The sequence below is a fragment of the Euleptes europaea genome, chromosome 18 (genome assembly GCF_029931775.1).
Source record: "Euleptes europaea isolate rEulEur1 chromosome 18, rEulEur1.hap1, whole genome shotgun sequence".
Classification (NCBI taxonomy): domain Eukaryota; kingdom Metazoa; phylum Chordata; class Lepidosauria; order Squamata; family Sphaerodactylidae; genus Euleptes; species Euleptes europaea.
This window is the reverse complement of record NC_079329.1, coordinates 18,108,294-18,136,084: the sequence shown is the minus strand read 5'-3', so window position 1 is coordinate 18,136,084 and position 27,791 is coordinate 18,108,294. Positions and strand designations below refer to the sequence as shown.

The 27,791-nt window shown below is 42.7% G+C and overlaps 4 protein-coding genes and 1 pseudogene across 4 annotated transcripts; all 5 read right to left on the bottom strand.

Annotated features, from left to right (window-relative positions):
• Positions 1-1,744: 1,744 nt before the first annotated feature.
• LOC130490625 (olfactory receptor 14I1-like) lies at positions 1,745-2,692 on the bottom strand. Its single transcript, XM_056864439.1, has one exon. The coding sequence runs from the start codon at positions 2,585-2,587 to the stop codon at positions 1,745-1,747; it is 843 nt and encodes a 280-aa protein (XP_056720417.1). The 5' UTR covers positions 2,588-2,692.
• Positions 2,693-7,804: 5,112 nt separating this feature from the next.
• LOC130490623 (olfactory receptor 14A16-like) lies at positions 7,805-8,761 on the bottom strand. Its single transcript, XM_056864438.1, has one exon. The coding sequence runs from the start codon at positions 8,756-8,758 to the stop codon at positions 7,805-7,807; it is 954 nt and encodes a 317-aa protein (XP_056720416.1). The 5' UTR covers positions 8,759-8,761.
• Positions 8,762-17,666: 8,905 nt separating this feature from the next.
• On the bottom strand, positions 17,667-18,631 carry LOC130490622 (olfactory receptor 14A16-like; annotated as a pseudogene).
• A 7-nt stretch (positions 18,632-18,638) lies between these two features.
• LOC130490621 (olfactory receptor 14A16-like) lies at positions 18,639-21,627 on the bottom strand. Its single transcript, XM_056864437.1, has 3 exons — positions 20,709-21,627; positions 20,329-20,356; positions 18,639-18,642 (listed from the first exon to the last, which is right to left on the bottom strand). Exons 1-3 carry the CDS (start codon positions 21,613-21,615, stop codon positions 18,639-18,641), a joined length of 939 nt encoding a protein of 312 aa, XP_056720415.1. The 5' UTR covers positions 21,616-21,627.
• A 2,768-nt stretch (positions 21,628-24,395) lies between these two features.
• On the bottom strand, positions 24,396-25,376 carry LOC130490620 (olfactory receptor 14A16-like). Its single transcript, XM_056864436.1, has one exon. The coding sequence runs from the start codon at positions 25,356-25,358 to the stop codon at positions 24,396-24,398; it is 963 nt and encodes a 320-aa protein (XP_056720414.1). The 5' UTR covers positions 25,359-25,376.
• Between the last annotated feature and the right edge of the window lie 2,415 nt (positions 25,377-27,791).

Below are 27,791 nucleotides of genomic sequence, written 5' to 3'. Positions count from 1 at the left end.
GAGTTCTGAACTTTTATTTCAAGTTTATTAATGAGCCTGAACTGATCATCGTTACCAATGAGTGATTGTTGGCACAGGGGAAAGCATGACTGTGCATGTAAGTGGTTGCAGTGGTCAAAGTGTCAGAAGAGACCCGAGATTTGAGCCATGAAGGTCACTGGATGATGTTGGGCATTGACTCTCTCCCAGAATGGCTTACTTCAAAAAACTGTTGTGAGGATAAAATGGAGGGCAGAACCAGGAAGGTCACCCTGACCCTGCAAGCACACGCTGGGGAGGCAAAATGGCCCAGGGAAAAGTCAATGTCCTCTCACCTGCCATTCCTTCGATGGAAGGAAAATTGGCTGGTGGCAGCAGTTGCAGACAAATGCCCAAGGCTGCCATGCACAGCACTACACTGGCCTCACCTCCTGAGGAGCTTCCACAGGTGATGTGAGGAGAATGTCACCTTGCAAGGAGATGCCCACCAGAACTTTTCCCCATGGTCTTAATGTTCAGTCTGCCCCGCCTCCTTGGAAAAAAAGCAGGAAGAGCAGTTTTTTAAAAAAAAATTACAACGCAGGCTCTGTTATTATTTCAGACATTATCTTAGACTTCTTTACTCAACAAGTAATGCAAGGAATTCAGTGCCACATAGTGATGGTCATGAGTATAGGAAGTTAGACAGATTCAAGGAAGTTAGAAGGAAGTTAGACAGATTCATGGAGGAGAAGTCCATCTACTAGCCACTGCCAGTGCTAGTTTATGGAAGCCAGTGCTAGATTATGGAAGCCTGCATAAACAAAGGCAGCAAACCTCTGAATACTATGGCTAGGAGGCAGCATCTGGTGAAGGTATTGGACTCTATGCTGTTTGTTTGGCTCTCCAGGGCAACTGATTTACCATTGAATGAAACAGTATGTTGAACTAGATGGACCATTGGGTAATCAAGCAAACACTACTTATATTTTTATTGGATGACTGAATTACATTTGCTGTGATGGAAATGAACACAAATATTGTTGACCTTTCCTTTCCTTTATTTCTGTTCTTTATGCTCATGGACTAACAGGTCATGAGCAAAACAAATTCATAAAATTCAATAATACGGAAATAACCAAACATACAGAAATATAAAATCTGAGGAATACAGTTAAAAGGAAGTATCATTAAAAAAACATAAACTAGTTTACATGCAGTGGGATATTCCATTTGCTTTAAAACGTCAAGGGCCAAATCCAGTCTCTGAAATCTATCCTCAACGAATTTTTGCCATGAACTCTGAAAGCCATCTTAAGCCAGTAAATGCAAATTGCACCCCTCTGAAGAATAAATATTTTTTAATGTGGTGGGCTTTTGTGACCTAAGTTGCATAATTAGTGAGTGGGACCCATCCAGCTTTTCTACCGGCCACCCAATCATTCAAGAAGAAGAAGAAGAGTTGGTTTTTATATGCAGGCTTTCTCTACCACTTAAGGAAGAATCAAACTGGCTTACAATCACCTCCCCCTCCCCACAACAGACACTCTGTGAGGTAGGTGGGGCTGAGAGACCTCTAAGAGAACTGTGACTAGCCCAAGGTCACCGAGCAGGCTTTATGTGTAGAAGCGAGGAAACCAAACCGGTTCACCAGATTACAATCCACCACCCATGTGGATGAGTGGGGAATCAAACCCGGTTCTCCAGAGTCCAGTGCTCCAAAACACTGCTTTTAACCACTACACCACGCTGGCTCCCACCTGCAGGAAAGTATACAAATCCATTCTCATACAACAATTCTGCAGGAGATGCTTTTGGAAAAGTGTACCACGGTGAACAGCTTCCATAAGGCAGTCTTGATCTCTTTGTTTCTCATGGTATAGATAAATGGATTGAGGAATGGAGGGAGTATAGCATAAAAAACTGCAAAAACTATATCTAGATGTGATGAACTATCAGCTATAGACCTTCCATATGCAAATATTCCACTGAATACCAGCAGAAAAACCACAGTGAGGTGAGGAATGCAAGTGGAGAGGGCTTTTTTCTGACCCTGCACAGATGGGATTCTGAGCACTGTTGCAAAAATCTTTGTGTAAGTTAGAATGATGAAGATAAAGCATCCCAGCACTAAGCCACAGGTAAGCACCATAACCCCAATTTGCACTAAATACAGGTCAGAGCAGGAGAGTTTTAGTAATTGTGGGATTTCGCAAAAGAACTGATTGACCACATTGGAGCAGAAAGTGATTGCAAAAGTGCTTCCAGTGTTTAATGATGCATGAAAGACACCGCTGATCCATGCACTGGCTGCCAACTGAATGCATGCTCCTCTGTGCATAATTGTCTGGTAATGTAATGGATTGCAGATAGAGACATACCGATCGTGTGCCATCACTGTTAGGAGGGCAAAATCAGACTCTAAAAAGAACACCAGAAGGAAAACTTGAGTTATGCATCCAGAATAAGAAATTGTCCTGCTACCCATGAGGGAATTGGCCATAGCTTTGGGTACCAAGATGGAAATTGAGCCGATGTCCAGAACAGCCAAGTTCATTAAGAAAAAGTACATGGGGGTGTGCAGGTGATAATCAAGTGTTACTGCCACAATGATGAGAAGATTGGCCATCACTGCTACCAAGTACAATGCAAGGAACCCAAAGAAATGCAAGATCTGCAATTCTCGAATATCTGAGAACTGCAGAAGCAGAAATTCAGTTGGGGAGGTCAGGTTGGATTTCCCCCCCTCTGGGTCCATCTTCATTCTACCTGTGGAACAAATACAGTTCATATGTAAATGAAATCAATCAATCATGACAACAATCAAATAGGTTTACACTTGGTCCTCGAATCTTCATAGCGGCTAAAAGAAACTTTGCTACCTCCTCTGTAATACAGGGGCGCTGATCAGCCAGGAGGAAAGCAGAGATCAGTCCCTCAGGGTTTGAAGCTCCAGGTTGGGAAATTCCTGGATATTTGGGGGTGGAGCTTTGGAAGGGTGAGGTTTGGGGAGAGAAGCAACCCCCACAGAGTATAATGCCATAGACTCCACCCACCAAAGCAGCCATTTTCTCCAGGGGAACTGATCTCTGTCATCTGGACATCTGTTGTTATTCCAGGTGATCTCCAGCCCTCACCTTGTGGTGGCAATGCTAGTTCTCCTGGAGGAAATGGCTACTTTGGAGGGTGGAGGACATGGTATTATACTTTTCTTAGGTCCTTCCCTTCCTCAAACTTCACCCTGCTCTTGCTCAACCCTTCACATCTCCAGGAATTTCCCAACTTTGAGTTGGCAACTCTATCTCCTTCCCACCCAACAGCCAACCTACCTTTATCTGCTCCTCTGCCTTAAACGTTCTGTCTCCTCCCTCCCCCCTGGTGCTTCTACCTTGGAAAACTAGTCTTTCTCCTCAATGGGGACCAAAGCAGCTTATGTAGTCTCCTCTCCTTTTTAGCCACACAACACCCATGTGAGGTAGGTTAGGCTGAATGTATGTGACTTGACAAAATCACCCACTGAGCTACCACAGCAAGATGAGGATTTGAATCTGGGTCTCTCAGACCCTGGTTTGAAGCTCTAACTGTTATGCCACACTGGCTTTCATAGGGTGGCTGCTGTTGAACAGCAGAAAGCAGCTAGGCCTAGTTGATTCAAGCAAGTCAAGTGGTATCAAATCACCTAAAGGTTACCAGATCTGTCTTGCCCATTCATAGCTCCAAAGGTTTGGCCTTCATTGCTTTTAGAATATATACTATATTTATATATAAATTGATGGTGGTGGTTTTAAAGTGTTCAGAAGTACCTTTGAATTTCATGGGGGTTCCTTCTTGCTTACTTGTACAAATAGAATCCCACCTCTTCCCTGACTTCCTTTATTTGACATTTTTGCAGAAAATCTTATCTCTTTGTCTTTCTGTCTGTTTAACTTCTTGTTCACACAGTCAAGCCTGTACATGCATTTCCTTTCTGTTTCAAACATGCAGTTCCTGCACTACCACCCTTCTCCCCTCCATTCTCTCTTACACATTCTCTCTCACAAACATTTGTCTGGACCCTCTTACCTTCCTCTTATACTGTAATACCTGATGTTGCAAGTCAAGACAACTCCCTCTGTCACTCTGCACAGGTTGGCTTAGGGGGCTTCTACTGGGCCATCTCCAACACAAAACCTTTCATCAGCCAAGTAGCTGAAACAAGAAAAGCATTTGGCAGGTGAGGAAGAGGTACCTTGCTGTCCTGTGCCCTGTTTCTGTAATTCTGATTCCTAGTTTCTTTACTCTTAAATTTTACTGAAGAACCTTCTGCTCCATCTGTCTGGCAAAAATGTGAAGATGGTTTCAAAGAAGAAGCTGTCAGCTGCGCTATAGATAGTGGTGTGCTTGCTGAAGTCTAGAAAACTGAAACAGTTTGCTCAGAGGCAGAGAGATGGAGCTTGCGGACCTGAGTCTCCAGACATGACCCCCAAACAAGGAAACCCTAACTGTATCCCTTCAGAGTGTACGTGGGCATCTCATGATTCAGTGTCCCTCTAAGCACCTAATTCCCAGTGCTCATGAAGGTGATGCAAATGAATACATCAGGAATGTTTGTGAAGAAGATGGGTTGCTCTCAATAAGATTTGACCAGGCTTTAGTCAGGAAGGCAGAGGACAACAGTGCCAATATAAGAGTACAACCCTACTTCTAGATCATGCTGCAAATGAATACGATCTATTTTTATCTTATGTCATGTACACCTAAGTGGCAAAATATATAGTTAGATAGTTACTTGAAATAGCTCCTCTGAAAGTATAAAAGGAATTGGGTTGGATCCAGCCAGATTTTTCTGCTGGTGGCAAAGGGAGCAGGGATTCCCCTTCAGCCACCAAAAAGGTTATACTGAAGATTTTGCACCTGTGTGGACAGAAGGCATTTGGAACTGGGGTGTAATAATGACAGGAACTGGACAAGATTTAGAGAGTAAGTGGCTGGATCCAACTGATTGTCAGTTTCTACCTACTCCCTGCCTTAGAGGCTACCCTTTTGTTCCCAGAGATGGTCATGTATGAGACTGTTACCCAAAAGATTTTCATAATGGACCAGAGCATCTAATAGACATGGAATAAATTAAACTATGCTAAATGATTACATTGTTTCAGCAAGGCTTAGGTTGCTAAAAGAAGTTGTATTGTATCACTTCATAAAATAAGTGGAGATGCTGATGAATCAATTTTCCTCCATAAAAGAACAGAAGTTGGTATGATATCATGCCACTTAACCAAGTCTAAAGCCTTTCTCCAGCCTTCTGATGGTAGACAGAGTAAACCCTTTTGGGTCATGGCCTATGTCAGATTTAATTTCTCCATGAGATGCTTTAGTCCCTACCTCAGTTCATCTAAGCCATTGGATCTTCTTATGGAGCTTGGCATAATGTACGCAGCTGATTCCTCCCTACACCAGGATGAAAAAGGCTCTGAGCATGGGAAGGAGATTAATTTGAAGTCTTTTCGGTCATGGCAAGATGCTCCCAAGAGTCTGGCATCCCTAACCAGAAAAAAAAAGTCTGTGGAAATTCTTTTCCCTCTGCTGCATTTGTGTTTCTATTTATGTCACAAATTTCAACAGATAATTAGTGCATGCTGGCTGAGTTTGAATGCATGAAATACTCTGAGACTTTCAAGAGGAAAGTTTATTTCTCCCGCACTATATGGACAAGGCAATCCTTTGTGGACAAGGCAATTCAGATGTGAATTGTGCTATAGTGCAAATATAGTACAATGTCCAACACTGTGTGGACGGACCCGTTAAGACAGACTGTTTCTTCCTTTTCCATTTGGCTTTTCTAATTGTTATTACAATTTATGTAACACCGCTCACAGTATTAACACCGCTTTCCTGTGCGGAATGGCTGCGCCAGTTATAGGAGGCAGCGTGGGGCCTCCCACTGGGGCCAAAACCTCCTCGCGGCAGGAAAAAGCCATGCAATCGTATCTCACCACAATAAAAAAGGGGTGTTCTTGGCCCGAAAGGGCTTTGGAGGCCGCCTCAAGGCAGCTCCTCCCCCAGCCCGGCACCGGAACACCTCGGGAACACCCTCCCAGGGACGGAAGTGCACCATCCGGATGCCGGTGCAAAGCTGTGCTGGCATCCCTGGGCCCCGCTGCCGGAGCAGCACGGGGAGGACAGCATCCGGGGCTCCCCGCCGGCCTCCGGGCCACATTGTGTGGCGCAGCCCCTTTTTTGCCTCATGAGCTCTTTCGGAAAAAGAGCTCAGGAGTGCTCTGTAAGTGGCTTACAATTCCTATCTCTAATACAACACTGTGAAAAAGCTGAGATTAACTAACACCAAGTTTTTCCTGACCTTCAAGGCATTCATGTACCATTCATAGGTGGTTTATTCCAGCATTTTGCATTTGATTTCATTATTGCACGATGTGGCAATATGGAAGTGGGACTTTACACTTGTCAGTAATACTGTTGCCTTGTGCCCTGCTGAATTTAAAAAAAACAAAAAAAAACATGTAATGGTTACTTTATTATTGTTTATTGCAGTACTTGCTTTAGTCCCTACCTCAGTTGTGCCCTGCTGAATTTAAAACAACAACATGTAATGGTTACTTTATTATTGTTTATTGTATTGTTTATTGTATTACTGTCCAGCTGGATAGGCAGATCATTTTAACCTTTGTTTAATTTCTATAATGTGGTATATTTTATATATTCTATATTTATTTGTATTTTATATATTTTGTATATTTCTGAGCCTGACAGGGGCCCTGGCTGTTTATCTTGGGTTGGTGTGATTTGATTTTGATCGTGAGAATCTGTATGAGATGTCTTTTGAACTATGCCTATTAAAGGTTAATGAATGAATGAATGAGTATTTCACTTATATTCCATCTTGAACACATGAACACATTAAGCTGCCTTATACTGAATCAGACCCTTGGTACAACAAAGTCAGTATTGTCTACTCAGACCGGCAGTGGCTCTCCAGGCAGGGGTCTTTCACATCACCTACTTGCTTGGTCCCTTGAACTGGAGATGCCGGGGATTGAACCTTGGACCTTCTGAACCTTCCGTCTCAATGGGGACCCAAAGCAGCTTACGTTGTTCTTCTCTCCTCCATTTTATTCTTGCACCAACCTCATGAAGTAGGTTAGGTTGAGAGAGAGTGACCAGCCCAAGGCCACCTAGCAAGCTTCTGTGGCAGAGCAGGGATTCAAACCTGGATTACCCAATTCCTAGTATGACACTCAAACCACTACTTCATATATGTTGGCTGTTTGTTTGTTTTTATTAATATATCATCCATGTCATTTCTTTTGGTCTCCCTCATTTCCTTTGTTGTTTTTAATTATTCTTTTGTTTCTTTTATGGAATTTATATGATTGATATGAAATTCATATACCATTTACAGGCATACCTCATTTTATTGTGCTTTGCTTTACTGCGCATTGCAGATACTACTTTTTTGAGCAAGTCTATCAGCTCCATTTTTCCAACAGCATGTGCTCACTTCATGTCTCTGTGTCACATTTTGATAAGTCTCGCAATATTTCAAACTTTTTCTTTATTATTACAGTACATTTTTTTTAGAAACAATGCTTTAGTACGCTTAATACACTAGCTCTAGGTGGCACCTGGAGAACTCCCGCGATTACAATTGATCTCCAGATGATCAAGATCAGTTCCCCTGGAGAAAATAGGCTGATTTGGAGGACAAATTCTATGGCATTATATCCTGCACAAGTCCCTTTCACGATGGGGGAAAGGTAAAGGGCCCTTGATATCTTCTTTACCACTCAAGATTAAAAATAATGTCAAGGATAACCATGCACTTCCAGAAAAATATACAAATCTATTCTCATAGAAGAATTCTGTTGGAGATGAGTTTAGACAAAGGCCCCAAACGCAACAACTTCAGTAATGCAGCCTTGATCTCTTTGTTTCTCATGCTATAGATGACTGGATTGAGCAATGGGGAGATTATAGTATATATCACAGCACAAACTACATCTAGAAGAGAAGAAGTATTAGTGGGAGGCCTTGCATAGGCAAAGATGCCACTGAATACGAGGAGAGATACCACAGTGAGGTGGGGAAGGCAAGTGGAGAGGGCTTTCTTCTGACCTTGCACAGAAGGGATTCTGAGCACTGTAGCAAAAATATTCATATAAGTTACAATGATGAAGATAAAGCATCCTAGCACAATGCTGCAGTTAAGCACAAGAAGGCCAACTTCAACCAGGTACAAGTCCGAGCAGGCAAGCTTTAGCAGTTGTGGGACTTCACAGAAGAATTGGTTGACCACATTGGAGCAGAAGGTGACAGCAAAAGTACCCCCAGTGTGTAAAGTAGCATTAAGAATACCACTGATCCATGCGCTGGCCACCATCTGAATGCAGGCTTCTTTGTGCATAATTAACTCATATTGTAATGGATTGCAGATAGCAACGTATCGATCGTGTGCCATTATCGTGAGCAGGGCAAGGTCTGAGGTTGCAAAGGCAAAGAAAAAGAAAACCTGAGCCACACATCCAGAATAAGAGATTGACCTGCTGTTCAGGAGGGAGTTAGCCATTGCTTTGGGTACCATAACGGAAATCGAACCAATATCCAGAATACCTAAGTTCATTAAGAAAAAGTACATGGGGGTGTGTAGGCGATGATCAATAATTACTAAAATGGAGATGAGAAGATTGTTGGTCACAGCTATCAAGTACAATCCTAGGAATGCAAAGAAGTGTAAAATCTGTAGGTCACGGCGCTCTGTAAATTCCAGGAGCAGAAATATGGATGTGGTGGTAAGGTTAGGCATTTTGTCCTCAGTACCTTGATTCTTGTAACCTGTGGGACAAAGTACTACTAATTGATCAGAATTTCTTATTCCGAGAACCACACTCCACCAAGGTATTGACTTAATATATTTACTTAATATTAATATTTACTACATTGTATCTGCTTGTCCTTATCCCAGCCATCAAAGACTGATCTCCTCTAGGGTGCACAGATCCAAACACGTACCTAAACGTGTATAATTTGTGGGCATATACGTTTTATAGGCTTGATCAGGAATGATCACATATTGCTCAAGGAGAGCTGCATGCATTTAATTTGCACACATATAGAATATGTGCAGGCAAAAATGAGCAATGCATTGAATATGAAGAGCAGCACCTTAGGCACATCTTCCCATATCCATACTTCACTTACTAGAATCTGCCCTTTCCTTAACCAAAGAGTTCTAGGTGATCCTTCACCAAGATTCCATCCAGTCCAGTACCTTTCCATACAGGCTAGCCAGATACTTCTCAGAAACCCACCAATGGACTATATCTAGGGCTGTTGAATTAAAAAAAAAATTGGTATAGTTCGGATTCGGCTGAATTCAGCTTGTTTAGATTCGGGATATGCCGAAGTCCGAACTCCCCCGCTTCAGGTCCGTACAATTTGGCGGGAATTCAAAGTTCTGGAAAAAAATTTGGCCGAATAAAGCCATTAAAAACACAATCGCGCCTTTCCGTGGCTCTGGGGGGGCATTTTTGGGGGTAGACTTTCAGCGGAGCTTCAAAGGACGTTTCTTGAAAGACCCCCCAAGTTTTGTAAAGATTGGGTCAGGGGGGGGCTGTGATATGGGCCCCGAAAGGGGTCCCCCCACCCTTAATGTGCATGTCTGAGCAGAGCTTGCTGCCCACGCACAAAGCTCCCAGCCCCGACAAACAGCTGAGAAGTTTGCAAAGCATTGCAACACGGACTGCAGAGCAACACAACCTTGTAAGCAACACCTTTGCAACTGTGCAAAGCAACACCTGACACCTGGGAGTTTGCAAACCATGGAAAGAGACAGAGGCAGCTAGCTATGCATAATGAGCAGGAGGGGTAGAATTTCCCCTTTTGCATGGGATTCCAAATGCATTCTTTAAGTCACCATTTGAAAACCAGTTTTGAGCAAGCATCCAAATAGACCTAACCGCTCTTATGAATGAGGGAAAACCTGAAGACACACAACTGAAACCCCCCTCAAACCAGGGAGAGAGAGAGACTTGACGGGGAACACACCCCCAGGCAGAACCAGCAAAAGCCCCCTTTGGCTTCCCCCACCCACCCACAGAAACTGCTCCCTCCCCACACACACACAGACTCTGCTTCCCCCCTCCCCACACACACACAGGAGAAAAATTATAGATTAAAGCCCCCAAAGGGGTCTTACTGTGGCTGTCTTCTGTTTCATCAGGAGGGGCTGGGGAGGACTTGTAATCCAAGACGATTCCAATTAGGCATGGGACGTTTTGCTCTGGAGTCAGAGATGCATACAGGATCAGCTGATCCATTCATCCCAATAGGGGAAAGGGGAAAGGGGAGACCCCCTGACCCAGTGTTTACAAAACTTGGGTGGTCTCTTAAGAAGGCTTGTCTGAAGCTCCGCTCAAAGTTTAGGATCTGCACCCCAAAAAATGTGCCCCCTGCAGCCACGGAAAGAGAAAAGGGGGGAGCCGATATTTCTGCCCCCACTGAACCCATCTTTACAAAACTTGGGTGGTATCTTAAGAAGGATTGTCTGAAGCTATGCTGAAAGTTTGGGGGCTGAATCCCCAAAAAAGCACCCCCTGCAGCCACATAAATGGAAAAGGGGGGAAGGAAAAGGGGTGGAGCCCATATCTCGAGACCCCCTGACCCAATGTTTACAAAACCTGGGGGGTATCTTAAGAAGGCTCATCTGAAGCTCCACTGAAAGTTTGGGGTCTGTACCCCCAAAAATGCGCCCTCTGCAGCCATGGAAAGAAAAAAGGGGGGAGCCCATATCTCGGGATCCCCTGACCCAATGTTTACAAAACTTGGGTGGTCTCTTAAGAAGGCTTGTCTGAATCTCTGCTGAAAGTTTGGGGTCTTTACCCCCAAAAATATGCCCCCTGCAGCCACAGAAAGGAGCGAATGTGCACAAGCACCCCCCCCACACACACACAAGGATTTCCCTCTCTCTCTCTCTCTCTCTCTCTCTCTCCCCGGCCGGGCCGCACATCAGCTGATTCCTCCAGTACTCAATCCTGACTGATTGGCCAGAAGAAGACCAGCTTGGCCACCGATTGGCCGGGGAAGGAGAATGCTGCTTACTGACGGTTATGCTGCTTACTGACGCCCCGAATTGGCTGGATTTATTCGTTAACTCCCGAACTCGCTGAATTCGGCTCCCCCGGTTGCCCTCCATTTTTGAGTTCGGTTCGTCCCAAACTAAAAACCACTGAATCAGGGGAAATTCAGCTGTTTTTCAGTTTGGGCCGAACCGAATCAACAGCCCTAACTATATCTCATTGAATATAATAGGACGTACTTCTGAATGAACCTGGTGAGAATTGTTCTTCACAAACAATCAATGTATGAATCAGTTTACATGCATTTATGCTGAATATCCTTGGTCACATTGATGCCCCTTCACTAATTTTGGAAAGATACTTTTGCAAACATTTGCTCTCTGCTTGGATTTTCATCATCCTGGCTAATTTGGCACACTGTACAAACCTGTCTAACTCACATGGTCACAAATCTTCTCAAGGTGACTAACAGAAATCCCTTTAAATAAGAATTCAGTGTTAAATTGCACCTTCAATATCTTGATGGCAGGTTGGTTAAGCAGTTGGATCTTAGCCCTGATTGAGGATGATCTTCTTTTAGTTGACACTTGGTAGCTGGCTGGCCAGAGCTCCTTGCGTAGGTAAGGACTTGGGCTGACCAACTACATCTTACTCAGCAACCGTCTTCCCTTGGCTGACAGTTAGTGTCCAATCATTAAAGAACAATTTAGACAATTTCAATGCCAGTTGAGATTCTTGGAGCACCTACTGCTAAGAACCCTTCTTTGAATGAACAGTCTATCTATTTCCTACCTCTTATTCATATACTTTAACCACTTCTTAAATCAGTCTGCTTGTCCCATGATTACTAAGTTTTCTGTAGATCATTTTGATTTATCATAACTTTTTTGGGGATGTCAAATTATATAATACATACTGGATTACGTCAACACAAAATTTCAAATGTCAGAAGCACAATGCATGGGATTAGATCTAGCCAGCTTTCTCATGGAATCCCACTCAAATTGCCGAAGAAGAAGAAGAAGAGTTGGTTTTTATATGCTGACTTTCTCTACCTTTTAAGGAGAATCAAACCGATTTATAATCACCTTCCCTTCCTCTCCCCAGAACAGACACCTTGTGAGGTAGTTAAGGCTGAGAGAGTTCTGAGAGAACTGTGACTAGCCCAAGGTCACCCAGCTGGTTCATGGGTAGGAGTGGAGAAACCAACCTGGTTCACCAGATTAGAATCCACTCACTGCTCATGTGGAGGAGTGGGGAATCAACCCCATTCTCCATATTAGAGTCCACTACTCTTAACAGCTACACCCCCCTCCAATATAGCACCTGTCCATGAAGATCCCATGAAACTCAGCATTGCCTATTTTGTTGGTCAATGAAGAACTCTCCTCCCTTTTCTACCAGCAGAATAGCTGGTTTGGGACAGTCAAAGAACTTGAAGATTATAAAAGGAAAGTCTGACAACAGCAGAATTCGTGAATCCATAGCAGGGAACATAAAGCCCATGCAAAGCAGTTACCTACATGGAGTCAGCCCACTTTCTCATACTTGCGCATCCTCATGCACACACAAGAAATCCAGAACCCTCCCAATCACAAAGAGAACTTTCAAATTAATCAGTGTCTTGCCAAGCATTTGTTAACAGCATCATTGATAGTACAGTAAACCTTGTGGCATGCATCCACCATTTCAGGAAAAATGCTAAACCGAAAGGGTTGGCAAAAATCTAGACTAGCAAAAATAATAATTTAGCATGGGTTATATTCTCACCTTCCTTTGTTGAGGTTGTAAGTCAAGGAAAATCAGTCCTCCAGTCTGCACATGCAGGCAATAGGTAGCTAGGTGGCCGCTATTGGCCCATGCCTGACCCCAAATCTTAGACTCAATGCCTGTCTTGGAACAAGAAAAAGAGCTGAGAGGTGGTGTACTGCTGCCACCTCATTTTCTGAGCCTGGTAACAGATTTCTTTATATGAACATTGCATGTATGTGCCTATTCCAGAACAATGCTCCTCCTTGAATATGGCAGAGATATGAAGATGGATTCAAAGAAGAAGGCATGAAGAATCCCATACATGGTTGTGTGCTATTTGAAATCTTAAAGATTTAAACAATCTGGGAGGTAGAGCTTGTGACCCTGAGGATTCAGAAAGCCAAGAAAAGAAAAGAACTCCTTCTGAGCCCAAACAGAAAATGTCATGGTTCAAAATGAATCCAATGAACTTATTCCCTCTGCACAGGAAAGTATAAAATTCAGAAACTGTTAGAGAAGAAGAAAAGAAAAGACTGACGGATTTTTTTCTACACACACATCATATAAAAAGAAACTCACCATGACAATTCGAACATATTTAAAGTTAAGAATCTGTTGGTTTGAACATTGTCTCCAAGCCATTCCCACAAGCTTCCTCTGGAACTTGCCATAATATATGTACCAGATTCCTTTCTAAACCTGTCTTAGAAAAGCTCCACATGTGAGAAGAAGACTAATTTACTGTCTGCTTCTTCTGGTGACTTGGCAAATAACTCCCCGAAGTCCTGCCTACCACACGGGAAATCCTGGTCCCCCCCCCCCACACTACTGTAATATTTCTTATACTTCTGTAACTTTTTTGACTACATGAATCAAGAGCAAACTTGATACCAAAAAACTACTCTTCTCACTTTCTCGGTGGGTTTTTTTCAGTCTTTCCTGTTTCAAATAATGTACTGGAGTGTGAAATAAGGAGTATGAGAGAGAACATTATTAATATCGAACAAATGACATGTCATTCCCCCTCCCTCAAAAGACAGTTTTCCATACAATGACAAATGACCCTACATGAGTCTCTTTAGAAGTGCAGCACACATGATTAGTTCAATTCCAAAAAATAGTTAACTTCGGGAAACTTGAGAGTTCGTGTGGCTTGGTGGGTAGTGTTGGACTAGGTCTGGGAGACCCTTATTTGAATCCCTGTTCTGCCAGAGAAATTGGTTTGGTGACCTTGGGCCAAGTCACACATTCTCAGCATAACAGGGGTGTTGTGAGGATAAAATGGAGGTGAGGAGGAGGATGTAAGCCACTTTAGGTCCCCATTGGGTAGGAAGGCAGGGTACAGGATTTATAACTTAAATATTGAAAGGACACGTGGAATGCAGTGTAGATTTTCAGGAATATTCAGATCAAACTCTGTAATGTGAAAGTGATAAGCCTGTCTTATTGTGTTAATACCCAATAACAATAAAACCAGTAGGAGGTTGAAGATTCAAAGCAGTTTGTTTTATGGCCAATACACAAAACGCCTGGTGAAAATTGCCCAAAACGCAGGACAATTCACACCCACATCAAAAGATTGCAAGCATGAATATAGACTTCGATAATGGGTGGTTACAGAGGCATAGTACACACATAAGGACCCAAGTATTGGGACCCCCAAATTAGAATAACCTGTTACAGAATTGAAGGCGGTTACAGAGAAAGTGATGATCTCATGCTCACTAATAAGCAAGAAGACCCTTCAGTTCAGGTGCTGTTCTGTTTGATCCTAAGTTACTGCAGTTCTTCTTATCTTGGACCCTGGCAGCTGCCAAGGCTAACTAAGGGAGTTTTCCTAGCTGGCCCTTATGAGTGGAGAGCCAGCTTATGAGAGCATACTCGGGCCTTCTATGGATTCTCTAATTAGCTTCTAACTAACATATATGTGCTTGGTGTGACTTTAATCATAGATTCCAACTCTTATACACTGAGTATGGCATATTCATAAGTGCAGACTATACTTTATTGATTACAAAGAATATATTTCAAATCAAAGAATACATTTCCCATAGCATATAATGATTTCAGGCATTTCAAAAGGCTGAAATCTCCAGACGATAGAGATCGGTTCCCCTGGAGAAAATGGCCACTTCGGCCATTGGACTCTATGGCACTGAAGTCCCTCCCCTCCCCAAACCCCACCCTCCTCAGACTCCGCCCCAAAAACCTCCCGCCGGTTACAAAGAGATACCTGGCAACCATAACCACAACCCAGATGCATTACTGAGTGTGTAGCACCTGCCGTTTCCCTCCAGACACAGAGTAGGTTCTCATCTAATGGAAGGATAGCAACCAAGGACTGAGAAAGCTCTAGGTCCTGACATAACTCCCATGGTATCATTGAGTTTGAACTTGGGCTGCTTCTAAAATCACCTATTTCTTCTTTTGTGGATTAGGCCTCTCTCTGTATGTCCTGACAAGAATGCATCTCCCTTACATGGTCTGCTGGTGGTGCCCAGTCAACAGCTGGCTCTCTTGTTCTTAAATGAGGGCAAGAGGTTCTACTTGTATTTTGCTTGGTATTTTGTTTCTGACCATTCTAACTGGATCCAAACCTCCTGTTTTGTGCAAAAAGGGGTTCTTAAGTACTGATTGTCCAGGTGTGGTGTGATCCCTACTTATGTACCTAAATGCCATCAAGTCACAACCTACTTATGATGACCCCAAGCAAGGGACTTCCAAGGCAAGTGAGAGGCAGAGGTGGTTTGCCCTTCCCTTCCACTGCAGAGTCTTCCTTGGTGGTCTCCCATCCAAGTACTGCTCAGCTTCCCTGCTTAGCTTCCATGAGATTGGGCTACACCATTCTGATTTCCCTACTGCCCCTACTTGAAACTCTAAATGTGAGCCCATAATTTTACCCTGAAAAGTAGCTAGAACCTTCTGCTTTCTTCTTTTGTTCTATCTATCATCAGCTCCTTCCTTCCCTTTTGGATTGTACAACTGTGTGTGGATGTTTGGAATACATGCATCCCAATATGAGTATTTTAGTATTTGGTGCTATATCTGTGGACTTGATATCATTGTGACTGTTTGACAGTATTGTTATTCCCCTTAATACAAGTACTCTCTGTTTTCAATATATCCTGGGTCCTAGTATTCTTTCCAAACTTACTAGCCTCATTATTTTGTCAAATGAGCCAATAGTTATTTGTGTGTGTTTTATCCTGTGAAGTTGGGTATATCAGCCAACCTTCTAGTTCTTACTCCTGTTTTAATAGGAATATGATTCTTGTGATCAGGCTTCCCACACTTATTTTGGACAAGACTAGAAAGCAGGTCTCATTCATGTGGACATGTACCTTGGATAAGGGGGTTCATCCTAACTCTGTACAGTAATAAATATGAAGTCTGGAATGATATTGTCCTAGCAAATCAAATAAGATGTTTGCATATGTGAATAACCATACTTAAAAAAGCTGGCACTTATTGTTTGAGACATTTCTATCTTTTTTTCACATTAAAAGTCTTCAAAGTGAAAAATAAATATAGAAGAACCCATCGTAAACACACTCAATAAAGATAAAACAATAGAAAAATGTGAAGTGCTAAAGAAGTCCTTATCTAAATGCCCAGGAGACCAGGACTAGATTAACCAGCACCTAAAAGAAGACAAAAATTTTCTTCACATCAGATTTTCCTACCAGTCCGATCAGAGCTATCATGTTGTAGTGGATGAGAGTGGTGGACTCCAACCTGGAAAGCCGGGTTTGATTCCCCGCTCCTCCACATGAGCGGCAGACTCTAATCTGGAGAAGCAGATTTTATTTCTCTTTCCTCCACATGCAGCCTGCTGGATGACCTTGGGCTGGTCACAGTTTTCTCAGCCTCACCTACCTCACAAGGTGCCTGTTTCGGGGTGGACAGAAAGGTGATTTTAAGCCACAGTGAGATTCCTTTCTGTAGAGAAAAGTATAAAAAACAATTTTTCTTTTTTCTTCTTCTGCTTCTTCATCACTCTGTGGACACAAGACCTTTTCAATAGCAGCCCCACTGCTATAGAACCATGAGGCAGAAACCTATCCTTGGGGCATTCCATTAAGGCTGTATGGCTGAATGTTTAAAATACTTTATGGGGAGTTTGAAAGGGGCTCTGGATTGCTTGTTTTAACTATCTGTCAGGCTTCAGCAAATACACAGAGTTTCAGGCAATAGACCTTCAATCCAGGCAGAGCAGCGATTCAAAGATTTATTTCAGAAAGTCAGTGACTTCAGTAAGACACGAGCAAGGCTGGAATACATGGCTGGGAAAGTATGGATACATATATAGGGCTAATACAATAGACATGATTGGGTTACAGGAACAAAGAAACAATGTAGTCACTTCCTCCCGGTAACGACTTAAGTTAAACTGAAACAGAAACAATTAAGGGCAATCAGTGGAGGAGATGGCTGAGCTCTTGGCTTTGTGTGTGGGACCCAATATCAGATCAGAGATTTACACAGGCGGGTCCCAATACAATTGCAAATCCCTGGCCGGAGCTCGTGTGCAAAACCAAAAGGGGGGGAGTGCACGGAGAACTCCATCTAGTTTGGGGACGGGGCTGTCAGAAGCCCTATCTGACACTATCTCTTTTAATTATTTGTTTTACCAATCTGGATTAGCCCATGATTATTTTGGGGATTGCATTTGTTGTTACCCACCCTGGAGCCTGACTGTAAGAAAGGAAAAGTTATATTTGTAATCTCAACAAATAGATACAACTAAAACAATAATTAGGGGCATATGTTTGCTTAAACCTAAAGCAGCACATCTGCAACAAAGTGAGGATCATGGCTCCATTCTTGACAAACCCAAATGTCATGAAAAATAATTCACCTGTAGAAAAGTATTTAAATCCATTCTCAAAGGGCAACTCTGCAGAACATACTTTTGGGAACATGTGCCATATGGAACAGCTTGAGTATGGCAGTCTTGATCTCTTTGTTTCTCATGGGGTAGATAAATGGATTGAGCAATGGAGGGAGTATACCATAAACCACCGCAAAAACTATAGACCAGATGACATAGCAGTGGGAGGCCTTCCATAGGCAAATATTCCACTGAATACAACCAGGAAAACCACAGTGAGGTGGGGAATGCACGTGGAGAGGACTTTTTTCTGACCCTGCACAGATGGCATTCTGAGCACTGTTGCAAAAATCTTTGTGTAAATTAGAATGATGAAGATAAAGCATCCCAGCATAATCGCACAGCTAAGTATCATAACCCCAATTTCAACTAAGTATAGGTCAGAGCAGGAGAGTTTTAGTAATTGTGGGCTTTTGCAGAAGAATTGATTGACTACATTGGAGCAGAAAGTGACTGCAAAAGTGCCTCCAGTGTTCAGTGATGCATGAAGGATACCACTGATCCATGCACTGGCTGCCATCTGAATGCATGCTCCTCTGTGCATAATTGTCTGGTAGTGTAATAGATTTCAGAATGCATACTGATCATGTGCCATCACTGTTAGGAGGGCAAAATCTGATGCTACAAAGAACAACAGAAGGAAAACTTGAGCTATGCATCCAGAATAAGAAATTGTCTTGCTGCCCATGAGGGAATTTTCCATAGCTTTGGGTACCAAGATGGAAATTGAGCCGATGTCCAGAACAGCCAAGTTCATTAAGAAAAAGTACACAGGGGTGTGCAGGTGATAATCAAGTGTTACTGCCACAATGATGAGAAGATTGGCCTTCACTGCTACCATGTACAATGCAAGGAACCCAAAGAAATGCAAGATCTACAATTCTCGAATATCTGAGAACTGCAGAAGCAGAAATTCAGTTGGGGAGGTAAGGTTGGATTTCCCCCCCTCTGTGTCCATCTTCATTCTACCTGTGGAACAAATACAGTTTATATGTAAATGAAATCAATCAATCCTCCAGCTCTCTGCTCATAAAAGTAGGATACAAGCCATTCTCTCTATGTATAAAACTGAATATTAGGGGAAATTGATAAACCTACTGTAGTGAAGCAAATTAGAGGAAAAGACAAGGTTGACAATCTGTTTTAGAAATGTTGTGATCACTCATATAAAAAATCTTACTGATGCACTTTAAAAAAAGTCAGTTTCAGATTTTTGAGCATGTCAGATTTAATTTCTTTGCTAGATGCTTTAAGTCCATATATCAATTCATCTAAGCCATTGGATCTTCTTACGGAGCAGGTCATAATGTGTGCAGATAATTCCTCCTCCTAGGATGAAGAAGGTTATGAGCATGGGAAGGAGATTCATTTGAAGACGGATTGGTCTTGGCAAGGCTCTCCCAAGAGTCTGGCATCCCTAATCAGAAAAATCTGGGGAAATTCTTTCCCCCCAGCTGCATTTTTGTGTCCAGTTATGTCACAAATGTAAACAGATAATTAGTACATGCGGGCTGTGTTTGAATGCATGAAATAAGACGAGACTAAGGTTGGGCATTTCGTTATACCCGAACTGAAAATAAACCAGAAATTAGCCATTTCAGCAATATTCGGGTTTTGGTTTTACCAAACCAAATCTCCTGGTGGTCAGAGGGGACCTTTCCTTCTTTTTTCACCAACAGAAATGCTGACTAAATCCAACCCAATGGCTTTTTCTTTCAACTCAAAGGACAAACTCAGCAACTCAGCATGAATATGTTTTGGGGTTTGCAGGAAAATAGTAGGCTTTTTAATGCTGTTGGATATGTACAAAAGGGCAACACATGCTGATGTGAGCCATACATTCTCAAACGTGTTTGGGTCTAATTAAACTGGGTAAATTAGATTAAGGTAGAAGTAGGATTGCTAGTTGGGTGGTTTCAGCAGGCAATCGCCCACCCATCCACCCAGCTGCTCCGGAGCAGGGATCACACGTGTATGTGCTCCACCTCCAAAAACCTCCCACAGATGGAGAGGGTGGACCTGGCAACCTGGCTGGCCACTGTGTGAACAGACTGCTGGACTTGATGAGCCTTGGTCTGATCCAACATGGCCTTTCTTATGTTCTTGTGTTCTAACCCTAGGTAGGCAGGATTTATACTGTGCACAGTTATGGATTCACGCTTTCAAACATGATTTTATGCAGCTCTACAAGATTTGTTCAGAACCAGCCCTTGGACAAGGCCTATAGGTCCCAGTACCTGTACATCTTAGCTGCATCATTATGTTTGTGCTGGTGCATAGGCCTTAGCACATGTTGCATTCCTCCGTGCACAAAGCAAGCTCTCATTGGGTATGTGGCAAGGAATAACCAATGTTCACATAGATAGAGCAGTGACAAATTATTATATATCAACATTACTCCAATATCACTGGGATTTAAATTCTAAGAACATTTTCCTGGGAATAAAGCCAGTAATAGTAAGATTCATAGCAGATATGAATTGCACCAATCTTAACCACTCCCCCTCGCTGGCTCTCTAAGGAGTTTCTGCCAGTCTGTCAAGACAATACCAACATTGATGGAGCAATGGTCTAATTCAGTATAAGGCAGCTTTGTGTGTGACTGTTTGTGTGACTCAGATGGAACTAATGGGTTGGACCTTTGATGCAATATACCTTGCATTCAAGTTAGAAGACCTCATTGCATCATAGGCTGGGGTGGGGCAGTTTTAATGGCTTCCTCCTCCTTATTGCAGATCTCTTTCAAATGGTTTTTGTTCCATGGGGGACCCCTAGGCCCCATCATCTCTAGGCCCTATTACATTGTCAGTCCTCACAATTAGCTACAGGAAGCAGGGGAATAAAATTAAAAACCTCTACCCATCCCATCACTTTTTACTTGAGCTTTAGAGAATCCAACCAAATATTTCCTGTATGTTACATTGTGTATTTCCCAAGGTACAAAATCAATAAAGAAAATCATCTGGAGACAACCATTCCAAACCAGTTTTACTAGTATAATTTTGCTGGAGCTGGTTTTGGGAAAATACCCCAAATCAGGAGCTTTGACAATGCCGTCTTGATTTCTTTGTTCCTCATGCTGTAGATGAATGGATTCAGCAGTGGAGGCAATAGAGCATAAATCACAGCACAAATTACATTCAACTCAGAAGAAGTGTTTCCGGGAGGCTTCGCATAGGCAAAGATTCCACTGAATACAAGCAAAGACACCACAGTGAGGTGGGGAAGGCAAGTAGAGAGGGCTTTTTTCTGACCATGCACGGAAGGCATTCTCAGTACTGTTGCAAAAATTTGCAAGTAAGTTATAATAATGTAGATAAAACATCCTCCAGCTATGATACAGTGAAATATAAGAAGTCCCACTTCAACTAGATACAAGTCTGAGCAGGAATGTTTTAGTAACTGTGGAACTTCACAAAAGAATTGATTAATCATGTTGGAACAGAAGGTGATGGCAAAAGTACAACTGGTGTGTAATGTGGCATCAGCTATGCCGGTAACCCATGCACTTACAACCATCTGAATGCAGGCTCCTTTATGCATAATTGTCTCGTATTGCAATGGATTGCATATAGCGATATACCGATCATATGCCATTACTGTTAGGATAGCAAAATTTGATGTTCCAAATAAAAAATAAAAGAACACTTGAGCTACACATTCTGAATAAGAAATTGACCTGCTGTTCATGAGGGAGTTGGCCATAGCTTTGGGTACCATGACAGAAATTGAGCCAAGATCCAGAACGGCCAAATTCATTAGGAAGAAGTACATGGGGGTATGCAGATGATGGTCAAGCACTACAGCAATGATGATGAAAAGATTGCCTGTCATTGTAATCAAGTATTCTGTGAGAAACACAAAGAAGTGTAAGATCTGTAGTTCCCGAATGTCTGAAAATTCGAGGAGCAGAAATTCAGATGTGGAAGTAGAATTAGGCATTGCACTCTCAATATCCAGTTACAGGTTACCTGTAGGATTGAGCAGAGGAAAATCTTTTAGGAACAGTCATCAGCAGATCTCCTCAGAATCCCATTCTGGTCAGCTCAGTGGTACTTTCTCTCAGGGAAATGTTCTTCTGACTGCACTGTGAATCTATGAATATCAGTGAACAATCCTCAGCAGGTCTCCTCAGGATCCTACTCTGGTTTATTCAATGGTGATTTCTCTCAGGGGAATGTTCTGACTGCACTGTGAATCTACTAATATCAGTGAACAGCCCATAAGGATTCCTTTTTCAACCATCTCAGCCTAATAGATAGCCATGTGTTGAATGAGCAAAGGATGGGATCATTTGCATGTTGGTAAACTAGACAGGTGATCCACATCTCACTGGCTGTCCCAAACACCCCATATTAGTTTGCCCAGGCCTAAGCTTGTAAAACTTTAATGCACTTACACTATGGATGCTTGATCTGGAACGGTACTGAATCTCACCAAGGGACTTAATTTATCCAACTTTTATATGCACAGATTTCGCAAACTGCAGAATGGAATTGGAGGAAGGAGCAGTTAAGAGGTTCCTGATCCCTTATCCTCACATAAAGGATGTTGTTGCATAGACAACACTCCCTGCCCCACAGGAATGAGTCACTTGGGAGGCTCCCTTCTTTGCAGTCCTGCACCCCTGAAAGACTGAAAAAGGGTAGCTGCCCACTAGGATCCCTCAATTTTGGAGTACATTCTTCACCAGTAAAGAATTAAGCTTGGCCATAATGTTAACGGAAATAATACACCAACACAGCCTCAAGGAAAGCCTCAAGGGCCTGTCATGGATACCTGAAATTACTTTAACTATGCCTGGATGACATCTGTGAATGCTGCATTCCCCTATTAGAGCTTTCAACTCATCAATTGCAATCCAAATGAAAGCAGATGCCCTGAGTCACCCAGAGCAGCAGTACTTTAATCATGCCACCACCAGCCATTCTAGTCCTTTGCCCTTAAAATTTTAACTCAGTCTGGTTTCTCACACCCTAGCAGCAGTCTCAGCTCTGCTCTGCACTTCAGGGTGTTTTTTTCCTAGCCCCAAATTCCAATTCTGATGGTTCAGAGGAACAATAATATCCAAAGGGCCCTTTCATCCAGCAATTCAGATTCAGGAACCCCCAGAAACCAAGAGTGGACTCGGTCTTCCCCAAGGACCATCTTTCACCCACAATCTTCAGAGACTCTCACACCATATAACTCCCCCACTCCTTCTAATCAGAGAGGAAAACTATATTTTTATTCTCCCTTTTCTCCATTTAGACAGGAACAAGCACTTCTTTAAAGAATACGCATCTGTGGAGCTCTTAAGTTTTGAATATGTTCTCTCCACTTTTTTTGTACTTTGCCCATTTTATTCTGAATAAAAGGGTACATTTTGAATGTCCTTTGCCTCTTTCCATTTCTGGGAGACATGCTGCCAAGCTTGAACTACGAATTAATGTTCTTAATGCCCCAAATGGACACTGTTCTAGAAATGCATAAAGGAAGGATGTACCCCTGGTTACCGGCACAGTTCCTACAACATGATGCTGTCAATTTTGTTACTGTGCTGCAATCATTCTACACTCACACACTAATTTTCTAATATCAAATATTCCTAAATACCTTGGAGCCCTGTCTCTTCTCCAGCCGCTGTCATCCTAGGTTCCCTTTCTCAGTTCCTGCTTTAATCGTTTTGTTGAGTATTAGTTCTCCATTCTTGATGTGGATGTGGCTCAATGGATAAATAACGTTAGTTATGATCCGAGACACCTTACAGAAGGTCACTTTCCAATTTTCTTCAGCTATTTAAATTCATATAGGTTGGGCTATGGCATTCCTTGGAGACTGTTTTGGGGTTTGCTACAACGTACACTGCTAATTTCTGTCAAATCATCATCAAAAAAAGTTGTGCCAGTTAGACAGACCTTAATTTATGTTCTGTTCTTGGGAATTAGCTCCCAAGAGTTCACCCCACTTAACTGCTGAGGGATGCTGAAGTCTCTCCCTCCTTCTTTGTTTCTTTGTAACTCTTGACTTCACTCCTCCTGCTTGGTCCTTGATACAGCAGTGTCTATGCAGCATGATCCAGCACAGTATCTGTGTAAAACCTTATTCAGAAAACTAGCTTACAATCACCTTCCTTTCCCCTCCCCACAACAAACACCCTGTGAGGTAGGTGGGGCTGAGAGAGCTCTAAGAGAGCGGTGACTAGCCCAAGGTCACCCAGCTGGCTTCATGTGTAGGAGTGGAGAAACAAATCCAGTTTACCAGATTAGCCTCTGCCGCTCATGTGGAGGACTGGGGAATAAAAGCTGGTCTTCCAGATCAGAGCCCACCACTTCAAACCACCTCTCTTAACCACTACACTATGCTGGCTCTGGGTGTGTGTCAGTATGTGGTACACAGAATTATCAGGCTGGACCTAAGATGCAAAATGCCTTCCTCTGAAGCTAGAAGACCTCATGGCATAATAGGCCAGATGTCTGGTTTTCATATCTTTCTCCTCCTTATTACAGTTACCTGTTTCAACTGGTTTTTGTTCCATGGGGAACCCCTAAGCCCTAGCATTACATTTTCAATCTACACACCGGGGCACTGGTAAAAGGGAGAGCAAAAAAAAAAAAAAAAGTTTACCTGTCCCTCCACCTTCTGTTAATTCTTTACAGAATCCAAAGAATTATTTCCTGCATTTGTATTGTGTATACCTCAAGGTGCAAAACCAATACAGAAAACCATCTAGAGAAGATCATTCAACCAAATTTTATTAGGACTTTGCTGGAGCCATTTTTGGAAAAAATGAACAAATCAATGAGTTTTAACAATGCCGTCTTGATTTCTTTGTTCCTCATGCTATAGATGAATGGATTCAGCAGTGGAGGTAATATAGCATAAATCACTGCACAAATCACATTCAGCTCTGAAGAAGTGTTACCGGGAGGCTTCACATAGGCAAAGAGTCCACTAAAGATAAGCAGAGACACTACAGTAAGGTGGGGAAGGCAAGTAGAGAGGGCTTTTTTCTGACCATGCATGGAAGGCATTCTGAGTACTGTAGCAAAAATCTGTATGTAAGTTATAATGATGTAGATAAAACATCCTACAGCTATGAGACTGCTAAATATTATAAGTCCCACTTCAACTAGATATAAGCCTGAACAGGAGAGTTTAAGTAACTGTGGAATTTCACAGAAGAATTGATTAATCATGTTGGAACAGAAGGTGATGGCAAAAGTGCCACCAGTATGTAATGTGGCATAAACTATTCCGGTAACCCATGCGCTTACGGCCATCTGAATGCAGGCTCCTCTGTGCATAATTGTCTCATATTGCAATGGCTTGCAGATAGCAATATGCCGATCATGGGCCATTATTGTAAGGATGGCAAGATCTGCTGCTGTAAATAGAAAGAAGCAGAAAACTTGAGCAACACATCCTAAATAGGAAATGGACCTGCTCTTCAGGAAGGAATTGGCCATAGCTTTGGGTACCATGACAGAAACTGAGCCAAGATCCAGAATAGCCAAGTTCATTAGAAAGAAGTACATGGGGGTATGCAGATGATGGTCAAGGGCTACAGAAATGATGATGAGAAGGTTGCCAGTAACAGCAATCAAGTATACGGTGAGGAACACAAAGAAGTATAAGATCTGTAGTTCTTGGATGTCTGAAAATTCCAGCAGCAGAAATTTCGATGAGGAGGTAAAGTTGGGCATTTTGCTCTCAGTGTCCAGATGCAGGTTACCTGTAGTTGAGTAAAGGAAATATCTTAAAGAACAATTCTCAGCCAGTCTAATCAATGGGGCTCTCTGTCACAAAATTGCACTATGAATCTACTAATATCAGAGAATAGTTAATCAGGATTCCTTGTTTGACCTCCTCAGACTGATAGATAGCCCTGTGCTGAATAAACAAAGAATGGACAGTTTTCACGTGGGCAAATAGAAGAAGAAGAAGAAGAAGAAGAAGAAGAAGAAGAAGAAGAAGAAGAAGAAGAAGAAGAAGAAGAAGAAGAAGAAGAGTTGGTTTTCATATGCCGACTTCCTCTGCCACTTAAGGGATAATTAAACCGGCTTACAATCACCTTCCCTTCCCCTCCCCACAGCAGACACCCTGTGAGGTAGGTGAGGCTGAGAGAGAATGACTTTCCCAAGGTCACCCAGCTGGCTGTGTATAGGAGCAGGGAAACAAATCCAGTTCACCAGATTAGCCTTTGCTGCTCATGTGGAGGAGTGGGGAATCAAACCTGGTTCTCCAGATCAGACTCCACCGCTTGGGAGTCTGGATGGGTGATGACATCAACCTCTCACTGGTTGTCCCCATTTTCCACATATTAATTTACCCAGACCTAACATTGTTCCATGCACATAGATTCTGGCTGCTTGATCTGCTAGTATACTGAATCTCACAGAGGGACATTCAATTTATCCAATGTGTGCATGCATAGACATCGTAGCTTACAGAATGAAAATTGAGGAAAGGTCAGTGGAGAGTTTCCTGAGGTCTTATCCACACTCAAAGGATGTCATTGCACAGAAAACATTCCTTCCATGGGGATGAGTCCCTTGGGAGGTCCCCTCCCTTGGAGACTTATACAAGGCTTAGACTGACTGGACAAAAGCAACTGGCCACTAGGGTCTCCCAAGTTTGGAGGACATTCTCTCTCAGCAAAAAAAGTTAAAGATAGTCATATTGTACATGGAAATAATACATCAAGAACCCTGATAAGTCATGGGGCACCATTGTCAAGGACCTGTCTTGGATACCCGGGAATTACTTTAACTCTTGCCGGAAAGAAGAAGAAGAGTTGGTTTTTATATGCCGATTTTCTCTCCCTTTTAAGGAGAATCAAACCGGCTTACAATCTCCTTCCCTTCCTCTCCCCACAACAGACACCTTGTGAAGTCGGTGAGGCTGAGAGAGCTCTGAGAGAACTGTGACTAGGCCAGGGTCACCCAGCAGGCTGCATGTGGAGGAGTGGGGAATCAAACTTGGTTCTCCAGATTAGAGTCCACCGCTCCTAACCACTACACCGTGCTGGCTCTGGATGAATGCTGCATCCCCTCTTACTGCTTTCAACTGATGAATTTCACCCCAAATGAAAGCAGGTACCCTGAGTCGCTCAGAGAAGCAGCCCTTTAATCATGTCACCGCTGGCCACCCTTGTCCTTTGTCTTTTTAATTTTAAATTTGTCTGGTTTTTCACATCCAACAAGACTCTCCGGAGCCCTCTTGCTAGCTCTAACTCAAACTGAGTTCTTTTTCCAGCCTAAAATTCTGATTCTAATGCAGCCATGAAGGAGCTAGAAAAGATTTTGAAGTGTAAGGATGTGTCACTGGCCACCAAGACTAGATTAATTCATGCCATCGTATTCCCTATTACTATGTATGGGTGTGAAAGTTGGACAGTGAAGAAAGCTGATAGGAAGAAAATAGATTCCTTTGAAATGTGGCGTTGGAGGAGAGTGTTACGGATTCCGTGGACTGCCCAAAAAACAAATCAGTGGGTTATAGATCAAATCAAGCCTGAACTGACCCGAGAAGCTAAAATGACTAAACGGAGGCTATCGTATTTTGGTCACGTCATGAGACGACAAGAGTCACTGGAAAAGACAGTCATGCTAGGAAAAGTGGAGGGCAGCAGGAAAAGAGGAAGACCCAACAAGAGATGGATTCGGAGATTCCTCTGTGAATTGGCCAATATGCAGTGCCTGAATCTAGCATATCTCCCTATCCACTGATGCATCAGGAAGGGGTCATATGTCAACAAGTGTCATATTTCAGGACTCCATGAGAGCCCTCTGGCCTTTCTCATTTATAGGAAAATACTATAATTCAGTATGGAAACGTTGGAAAGGGTTTCACACTGGGACCCAATTTATGGTGGTCAGATTTGTTATTAATCTGTGAAAACAACACTAATTACCTAGATTTGAGCTACACTTTCAGAATCAAATACAGATCCTCCAGATCAGACCCAGAGAGTTGGAAGCAGTAGACAATTGTGACCTTGAGAGACTAGTGGTGTGACTGAGTATCCCTGGTCACAGGCTGCAGTGAACATACATACAATTTGTGCACAATATACATTTGATTTTTTTTATATGTGTGCTGAGTAATTCTCATAGTACATTCAACACAGCTGAACA

Coding starts and splice junctions, on each gene's coding strand:
- LOC130490621 (XM_056864437.1), bottom strand. CDS start 21,615: ATGCCTAATTCTACTTCCACATCTGAATTTCTGCTCCTCGAATTTTCA. Junction 20,357..20,708: donor GGCATTGTCAAAGCTCCTGA/TTTGGGGTATTT, acceptor CAGCCTATGATG/CAATGAGGTCTTCTAACTTG.
- LOC130490623 (XM_056864438.1), bottom strand. CDS start 8,758: ATGCCTAACCTTACCACCACATCCATATTTCTGCTCCTGGAATTTACA.
- LOC130490620 (XM_056864436.1), bottom strand. CDS start 25,358: ATGCCCAACTTTACCTCCTCATCGAAATTTCTGCTGCTGGAATTTTCA.
- LOC130490625 (XM_056864439.1), bottom strand. CDS start 2,587: ATGGCCAATCTTCTCATCATTGTGGCAGTAACACTTGATTATCACCTG.